This window comes from Salvelinus alpinus, chromosome 9 (genome assembly GCF_045679555.1).
Source record: "Salvelinus alpinus chromosome 9, SLU_Salpinus.1, whole genome shotgun sequence".
Classification (NCBI taxonomy): Eukaryota; Metazoa; Chordata; class Actinopteri; order Salmoniformes; family Salmonidae; genus Salvelinus; species Salvelinus alpinus.
This window is the reverse complement of record NC_092094.1, coordinates 24,408,714-24,418,051: the sequence shown is the minus strand read 5'-3', so window position 1 is coordinate 24,418,051 and position 9,338 is coordinate 24,408,714. Positions and strand designations below refer to the sequence as shown.

General features: G+C 40.8%; 1 protein-coding gene across 3 annotated transcripts; it reads right to left on the bottom strand.

Annotated features, from left to right (window-relative positions):
* Nucleotides 1–964: 964 nt before the first annotated feature.
* On the bottom strand, nucleotides 965–9,318 carry LOC139584523 (protein FAM3C-like). 3 transcript variants are annotated; one of them, XM_071416491.1, is made up of 9 exons: nucleotides 8,988–9,318; nucleotides 8,282–8,350; nucleotides 7,976–8,050; nucleotides 7,657–7,780; nucleotides 6,943–7,001; nucleotides 6,776–6,826; nucleotides 1,708–1,792; nucleotides 1,335–1,461; nucleotides 965–1,169 (listed from the first exon to the last, which is right to left on the bottom strand). In XM_071416491.1, the coding sequence occupies exons 1-9, from the start codon at nucleotides 9,004–9,006 to the stop codon at nucleotides 1,080–1,082; spliced, it is 699 nt and encodes a 232-aa protein (XP_071272592.1). In that variant the 5' UTR covers nucleotides 9,007–9,318; the 3' UTR covers nucleotides 965–1,079. The 3 variants fall into 3 exon arrangements, with proteins under 3 accessions (XP_071272592.1, XP_071272593.1, XP_071272595.1); XM_071416492.1 differs by having other exon boundaries at nucleotides 6,812–6,826; XM_071416494.1 differs by lacking the exon at nucleotides 8,282–8,350 and having other exon boundaries at nucleotides 8,988–9,316.
* Nucleotides 9,319–9,338: the final 20 nt, after the last annotated feature.

Below are 9,338 nucleotides of genomic sequence, written 5' to 3'. Positions count from 1 at the left end.
AAGGAGTTTCCTGTAAACAGTATATGTTATATTCCTTTTCTTTTAGCCATGTAAAGACTGATCTTCTTTTTTTATAATCTACTAAACCGTTGCAATTATAACTGTTCTGTTTTTATGACAACGCCTATAAGCACATCTGTCATATAGTGAAACATCTCAGTAAGCTGTTTGTGTTATATAGCTACTAGAAATAAAAAGTTGTACAGCAGTAGTAGCACAACTGAGGCGAGGAGAATGGGCCAGCCAAGAAAATAAAATACCCTTCAAAGTGGAAAGGAGACGTTCGGAAGAGGAGGATGGAGGGTAAATCCTACCTTGGCAGGAAAGAGATGATTGAGTTGAAGATGGTAATTGTTATCTGCACTGTTTATTTTTTATTACTTACATGATTGTTACCTGAATACCTACCTTGATATTTAATTCCATGCTGAAATGTCAGATTTTTATTTTACCTTTATTTTATCTGGGAGTCATACAGAGACCAAGGTCCCGTTTACAGACTAGCCCTGAATTACAGAAAATGCATGCATATAAATACAAATTGCTTTTAGAAAGACACGGTCATAAAAAAAAAACACATTCATCAGTAATAAGGTCCTCAATCTGCTGTCTGAATTGCCCTTGAGGCACCAAAACATCACATTTAAGAATATTTTGACGCTTGTTCCACAAATAAGGTGCAAGAAAACTAAAAGCTGATTTACCCGACTCAGAGACCAAAGGTCTCATAGACTGATCTCATAGAACAAAACGTATAAGACCTTCTAAGCCTGTGTTAACCACAGACCTTATTTTCGGCGTTTATCCCAAAACCCCATTCTTTCCCCATCAATTTCCCCAATAAAAATGTCTGAATGAACCACAGGTAACTAATTTCCAGTTTGTAGGACTACAAAATGACGAGCTCTATTATCTGTGTTATAAACAGATAATTCTGTATTTTGCCAAAAGAATACTTCATAGACAAGGCCAAACTGTTGTTTATTATGCATTTTTCAGAGTAATACAGACATCATAACATGTGCAAATGTTTACAGTGGATATGGGGTCTGGCAGGATAACAACATTTTTGGTACCAATCACTCCAAATAGCGTGGTAAGCATCCTTGCAATTCAATCATCTCTGGCCAGGAGTCATACTTGTTTTTGTCTCTATTGTTTTTAATATGCTGTGGGGGGGAAACGGATCAATTAGATTCCTGCAACAGCAACATAACCACATAGCTCATCCAGCTCAAATGATATCAGTAAAAAGTGGGGAACTGCAGGTGCAATCCAAAAAACTGGATAACAGAGACAGTGAAAACATATTATACATGTTGGTATGGTATTACCTTCTCCAAGGTACTCTCGACATCTGCTCCTTTTCCTCCAACAAAGACCCAGTTGTCTCTGAAGCCTAATGACTGGATAGCAGAGCTGCCAAGCTCTCTGATAAGCTTCCTTGCTTCTTCGTTCAATCTGTCAATCAATTACTAAACCATTCAGTATTTTTCCTCACTACCATCATTAATTGTATCACTAAAAACAATATGAATAGGCTTGCGATAGGACTTTGTATGAGCATGCAGAGCGCTTCAATTAATTAAATGATTTTGGTGCACACTCCAAAGGTCCCAAAGCATTATCATATAGTATCCTGGATGACCATATTGGTCAAGTTCTGCCATGAAAGTTGGTTTAATGTTAAAATGAAATGTGACTCACTTTGTAGCTGGGTCGTCGTAGGTGGCAATCAACACAATGGATCTATTCTCAATGGACTCCAGAAACTCCACCAGAGATTCAATATCTGCAAGACAGAGATAACATGTCAGCTTTTCAACATGATCAATGGTTTTCTTCTTTATTGAGGAGTGGAAATTAGAATTATGTACACTCAAATTGAACAAAATCTATGTATTATTTTAAGAAACACTGTACTTCCGTTTTCAATGTGCTGGATATGGTTGACCAACCCATACAGGAATGATTGTATCTGGTTGGTTAATAGCTCAACATTTATAACAAGGTACAGAAACCGATCATGGAAAGGGTGGAGATGCATTTAACTAATGTTGCTAAGCAGGAAATACAGTGCCTAGTGAAAATCTACACACCCCTTGCAATCTTCACATTTTGCTGCCTTAAATAATAAAGTTTCAAATGATAGACAATGTTCTAAATACATTTTGAAATATTAAGTCTTTATTGCATATGTCTTCACACCTCACAGTTAATACCTGGTGGAAGCACTGTTGGAAGCCATTACAGTTTGCACATTTTTCGCCTAAAACCTGGTTGCCTCTGTCAGGAGGCTGACACTTGGCCGCAAGTGGATCTTCCAGCAAAACAATCCAAAGCATGAATCAAAATCCACAAAGAAATTGTTAATTGACCACAAATCAACATTTTGCAATGGCCATCTCAGTCTCCGGACTTGAACCCCATTGAAAACCTGTGGTTTGAATCAAAGAGGACAGTCCATAAACACAGACGAAGGATATCAAAGATCTGGGAAGATTCTGTATATAGGAAGGGTCATATATTTTTTACTCATCTTTATCAAGGGTGCCAATAATTATGGAACTCTGTATATCCATTGTTTTTGTCAGAATTGCTCAAGCTCAGTAAATTTGGTTGGGAATTATTGATGGACAGCAATACACTGAATATACAAAACTGTCTCTTTCCATGACAGACTGACCAGATGAATGCTATGATCCCTTACTGTTGTCACTTGTTAAATCCACTTTAATCAGTGTAGATTAAGGGGAGGTGACAGGTTAAAGGATTTTTAAGCCGCGAGATAATTGAGACATGGATTGTGTATGTGTTCCTTTCAGAGGGTGAACGGGCAAGTGCCTTTCAACGAGGTATGGTACTAGGTGCCAGGCGCACCGGTTTTTGTCAAGAATTGCAACACTGTTGGGTTTTTCCACACAACAGTTTCCCGTGTGTATCAAGAATGGTCCACCACCCAAAGGACATCCAGCCAACTTGACAACTGTGGGAAGCATTGGAGTCAATATGGGCCAGCATCCCTGTGGAATGCTTTCGACCCTGAGACTAAACACCTTCCTCTGCCACTGGATCCTGGACTTCCTGATGGGCCACCCCCAGGTGGTAAGGGTAAACAACAACACATCTCCCATGCTGATCCTCAACACTGGGGGCCTTCATGGGTGCGTGCTCAGTCCCCTCCTGTACTCCCTTTTCACCCACGACTGCGTGGCCACGCCACTCCAACACCATCATTAAGTTAGCCGACGACAACGGCGGTAGGCCTGATCACCTACAATGATGAGACAGCTTACAGGGATGTCAGAGACAACAACCTCTCCGTCAACGTGAGCAAGACAAAAGAGCTGATCGTGGACTATAGGAAAAGGGAGGCCGAGCACTCCCCCATTCACATCGACTGGGCTGTAGTGGAGCGGGTCGAGAGCTTCAAGTTCCTTAGCATCCACATCACTAACAAACTATCATGGTCCAAACACCAAAATCGTGAAGAGGGCACGACAACGCCTATTCCCCTGAAATTATTTGGCATGGGCCCTCTGATCCTCAAAAGGTTTCTACAGCTGCACCATCGAGAGCATCCTGACTGGTTGCATCACTGCCTGGTATGGCATCCGACTGCTCAGCATCCGACCGCAAGGCGCTATAGAGGGTAGTGCGTACGGCCCAGTACATCACTGGGGCTAAGCTTCCTGCCATCCAGGACCTCTATACTAGGCGGTGTCAGAAGAAGGCCCTAAAAAATTGTAAAAGACTCCAGCCATCCTAGTCACTGTTCTCTCTGCTACCGCACAGCAAGCGATACTGGAGTGCCAAGTCTACGTCCAAAAGGCTTCTACCCCTAAGCCATTAGACTGCTAAACAGTTAATCAAATGGCTACCCAAACTATTTGCATTGACACCCTTTTTTACGCTGCTGCTAGGCGCTGTTTATCTATGCATAGTCACTTTACCCCTACCTACATATACAGTGGCAAGAAAAAGTATCTGAACCCTTTGGAATTACCCGGATTTCTGTATGAGTTGGTCATCAAATTTGATCTGATCTTCTCCTAAGTCACAACAATAGACAAACACAGTCTGCTTAAACTAATAACACAAACAATTACACGTTTTCATGACTTTATTGAACACACCATGTAAACATTCAGAGTGCATGGTGGGAAAACTATGTAAACCCTTGGATTTAATAACTGGTTGACCCTCTTTTGGCAGCAATAACCTCAACCAAACGTTTTCTGTAGTTGCGGATCTGACCTGCACAATGGTCAGGAGTAATTTTGGACCATTCCTCTTTACAAAACTGTTTCAGTTCAGCAATATTCATGGGATGTCTGGTGTGAACCACTCTCGAGGTCATGCAACAGCATCTCAATTGGGGTGAGGTCAGGACTGACTGGGCTACTCCAGAAGGCATATTTTCTTCTGTTGAAGCCATTCTGTTGTTGATTTACCTCTGTGCTTTGGGTTGTTGTGTTGTTGCATCACCCACTTCTATTGAGCTTCAATTGGCGGACAGATAGCCTTACATTCTCCTGCAAAATGTCTTGATAAACTTGGGAATTCATTTTCCGTCGATGAGAGCAAACTGTCCAAGCCCTGAGGCAGCAAAGCAGCCCCAAACCATGATGCTCTCTCTACCATACTTTGCAGTTGGGATGAGGTTTTGATGTCGGTGTGCTGTGCCTTTTTTCTCAACTCATAGTGATGTGTGTTCCTTCCAAACAACTCAACTTTAGTTTAATCTGTCCACAGAATATTTTGCCAGTAGCGCTGTGGAACATCCAGGTGCTCTTTTGCGAATTTCAGACGTGCAGCAATGTTTTTTTTAACAGCAGTGGCTTCTCCATGGTGTCCTCCCATGAACACCATTCTTGTTTAGTGTTCTACGTATCGTAGACTCATCAACAGAGATGTTAGTGTAACAGTATAACTTTATGTCCGTCCCCTCGCCCCGAGCCGGGCGCGAACCAGGGACCCTCTGCACACATCAACAATGGTCGCCCACGAAGCATCGTTACCCATCGCTTGCTTTTGCAGAGCAAGGGGAACCACTACTTCAAGGTCTCAAAGCGAGTGACGTAACCGATTGAAACGCTATTAGCGCGCACCACCGCTAACTAGCTAGCCATATCACATCCGTTACACTAGCATGTTCCAGAGATTCCTCTAAGTCTTTAGTTGACACTCCAGGATTCTTTTTAACCTCATTGAGCATTATGCGCTGTGATCTTGCAGTCATCTTTGCAGGATGGCAACTGCTAGGGAGAGTAGTAACAATGCTTAACTTTCTCCATTTATAGACAATTTGTCTTACCGTGGACTGATGAACATCAAGGCTTTTAGAAATACTTTTGTAACCCTTTCCGGCTTTATACAAGTCAACAATTCTTAATCTTAGGTCTTCTGAGATCTCTTTTGTTCGAGGTATGGTTCACGTCAAGCAATGTTTCTTGTGAATAGCAGACTTACATTTTGTGAGTGTTTTTTATAGAGCAGGGCAGCTCTAAGCAACATCTCCAATCTCGTCTCATTGATTGGACTCCAGGTTAGCTGACTCCAATTCACTTTTGGAGGTCATTAGCCAAGGTGTTCACATACTTTTTCCAACCTACACTGTGAATGTTTAAAATATATTACATTTAGACAAGAAATATACAATTTGTGTGTTATTAGTTTAAGCACACTGTCTATTGTTGTGAATTAGATGAATATCAGATCAAAAGTTAAGACCAATTTATGCAGAAATCCAGATAGTTCCAAAGGGTTAACATACTTTGTCTTGCCACTGTACATATTACCTCAACTGACCTGTACCACCGCACATTAACTCTAACGGTACCCCTGTAAATAGCCTCATTAGTTATTTGTGTACATTTTTTTTTACTTAAGTTTATTTAGCAAACATTCTGCATTGTTGGTTAAGGGCTTGTAAGTAAGCATTTCACGGTACCTGTTGTATTTGGAGCCTGTGACATTTGATTTGACACCTTGTAGAGTCCAGGCACCGATGAAATTAGGCTGTTATGGGGGGGGGGGGGGGGGTGCAGCTCAATATTAGGAAGGTGTTTGGTATACTCTGTATGCCTCTGATTTTCAAGCTAATTTAATTCAGGATAGACTGGACCACTCAACACCTCTTGGAAAGCCATTTAATGTCTTTGGCATTAAAATGTCCTCAATTCCTGAGCTTTGCACCTTTCATATGTATTTGATCTTGACCAACTCCTCAGTCCCTGCCGGTGACAAGAATACCCATAACATAATGCTGCCACCACAATACTTTAAAATAAATAGTGATTCACTTCGTGTTGTACTGGATTTGACCCAAACCTTTAGTTTTTAATTTATTCCAAAAGTATTTTTCTTTGCCGTGTTGTCTTGCAGTATTACTTAACTGCCTTTTTGCAAACAGAATCAATGATTTAGAGTGGCCTTCCTTTTTTCCCCATACAGGTCAGTAATGTGTCAAGTATTGTGGTGGCATGTTATGGGTATGCTTGTCACGGGCAGGGACTGGGGAGTTTGCTAGGCTCAAAGAAATATGAAAGGTGAAAGGTTAGATAAAACCTAATTTTAATTTTTTATATCATTTATTTCACTTTGAAATGTGGAATATGTTGTGTAGATTGGTAAAAAAATGTCACCAATTTAAACCATTTAGATTTGCAAAATGTGAAAACTGCAATGTGGTGTGTAGATGGTCACTAGGCAGTGTACATGCTCCTCTGGCCAATTTTTTTTTTTTTTTATAGGGGGCTGTAAACCATCTTACCACCATCATACATGTTAAAAAATGCTGTCTTCATACCCTCCCCCGTGTTCCCTGTGTGAAAAAGAGAGACTAATTAGGTATTTAAAATCAGATAAACACTGAATACAAGATGTAAAATATAAGAAAACTGTTAATACTATTTGTGTGTATATAACCTTTTGACTTACCGTTCACAACAGCAATGTTAATTCCGTACCCTACATTTTCTTCCACATAACCCATAACCCTGAAGAGAACATAGAACAGAGTCTTACAACCCGACAACCCCTCCCCCACAACATTGAACAATAATAGGGCACTCTCTACATCAAGATATCACTCTCACTTACAGACAGATACATTCCCCAGCAAAAAAAAAAAAAACATTGCTCAAACAGAAGGCACTAACAAAGTCACTGACCAACAACCAAAACAGGTGGGGTTTTAGGAGGGTTCTGAAAGACTCATGGGGGTGTCTACTAAAGGTTGACTAGCATCAACAGGAACCTAAAAGACACCCACCATGAGAGCCGACTGAATTTGCCCAAGAAAAAGCAAACAAAAGTAAAACCCATACCAAATGTAAAGACAGGAAGTAAAACAAAAGTGTGGCGCAAAACCAGATAAAGCCTTGTTGGTCTACAAAATAAAAATAGGGAGCACCAACTAAAGGTATTAATCCTTCGGATCTATCAAGACAACTGGAGCAGTGGGCCAGCCACTCTTAAATAGCACCTGGGCAAGCTCAGGTAAAACACCTTCCCACTAACGACATCGCAACCAGCACAGGTGTAACACATACTGACTAACAAGGTGATAGTGAGCCCTACATGCTAAAAGTCCAACCCCAAAACATAAATGGAAAAAACCTGTAACAACACACACAGGGATATGTTCCTTACATTTTGTCCTCTATGCAGATTTTGGGTCCAACCACATTAGCAGCTCCACTGGCGATTAAAAAGCTGAAGTCCCCCTCTGGACAGGGCTTTGGGATGCCACACGGACTTGGTCTTTGTCTGGAGGCTGCGCAAGTATTCAGGAGGAGAAACACACACAATCACACATATTAATGGTTCCCCATACCATTCATTTGATGCGATAGACTAGGTTTTTGGCCTTGCCAGCTACAACTTTGTTTTGTTAAAATTTTGAATATGTGGATGCTAGTAGCCCAAACATGTTGCACAGGTGGAAATACACATCCTTCTGATTACTCACTGGTCTCTTGGGGTACATTAGGCACCTGTAGCCACTCTGGACCAGGAAACTCAGGATACCAGGAGAGGGTGTCGCCTAGAGTAATAGGGTGAAGGAGCAGCGTGTATCATTATGAATGGGAATTATTGTAGTGGGTACTTACTCTTGAAGAAAACATGAACTCTTTTCCTGATAAATTCATCATTAGCTAGGCTAGATGACAAACGTTTATTCAAATGTTATGCCGGTTTTATTAACAGCATGTAATTAATAGTCGTTATCAAATGAATGTGTCCTTGTGTGACAAACATTGTCATCGAGACTTACTTTGAGACCGCATTATGATTAAAACAGCAAAGAAAAGGACTCCAAGCACTGCTATGATTGGAAGAAGGCCTGCAAGATAAATAATGGGGATATCGTACTGATACGGGATAATCACCAAGTCACTTACAGTATATATTGTGGAGAAGCATAGACAGCTGTCAATGAATGGATGACTACAACTGTAAAATGTACAACCAAAGGGCTGATTTCACTCATGTTCAATTCAATTTCCTATTGACATACAGTAAATGCATGAATTATGAGAAAGTCAGTACTCGCATGGATCACAAGCTAGGATCTGGGCCCTACACTAAACACTAAGGTATATTTCTACACTCACCCTACAGTAGAAAAGGGTTAATAACACCTGAATGGCCTGAGCCAGAGATAAATAGAAGACTGCTCTACCAGTAAAACCACATTGTTGATTGGTAGTCTTCACCCCTCTATGGAACAAAATATTTTGTTTATAATCTTGTTTTTTCATTTGTTCATAAAATAATATATTGAGCAGTAATACATAAAACATGCTGAAAAAAACCCTGGCTTTGCAACTTGTGGAGCCCTGTGTTTTATGCACCCTTTGTCCTACAAGAGATTAACTTGTCATTGTTCTTAAAGTAAATACTGTATTGACAGACAGATTGATATCCAGATTTCTCAGTAAACATAAAACATTGGCATTTTATGGGCAAATATGACTTACCTATGCGTACAGTGAGCATGATATCTGATTACTCTCTCTCCTGTTGCCTGTATGAGAAGCACAAAAGAGCAAATGCAGCTGGTTGCTAGTCAGGTTGATCCAGTTAGGTTAAAAGCTAAGTTTCTTTCTTCACCAGATTCTTTTACTCAATCATCCCTCCCTTTTCTCCACCCCCTCTCAAAACATTATACTACTGCAGCACTATGCACAGGCAATTGCCTGTCAAAAACACATTGTGCATTATGTTTGAACAAGGCCTATGCAAGAAAAGAGGCAATGAATCTCCTGGGTAATATGGAACCTTTCCACCCGGAAACACTTTGCTCACTGTACTGGAGGCTGCAGCCGCGA

Bases quoted from the DNA above. Each gene is read 5' to 3' on its own strand.
- LOC139584523 (XM_071416491.1), bottom strand. The intron at 8,051-8,281 runs GTAAGTCTCGAT...CTATTACTCTAG, and splicing joins AATCATAATGCGGTCTCAAA to GCGACACCCTCTCCTGGTAT. The intron at 1,462-1,707 runs GTGAGTCACATT...ATTGATTGACAG, and splicing joins TACGACGACCCAGCTACAAA to ATTGAACGAAGAAGCAAGGA.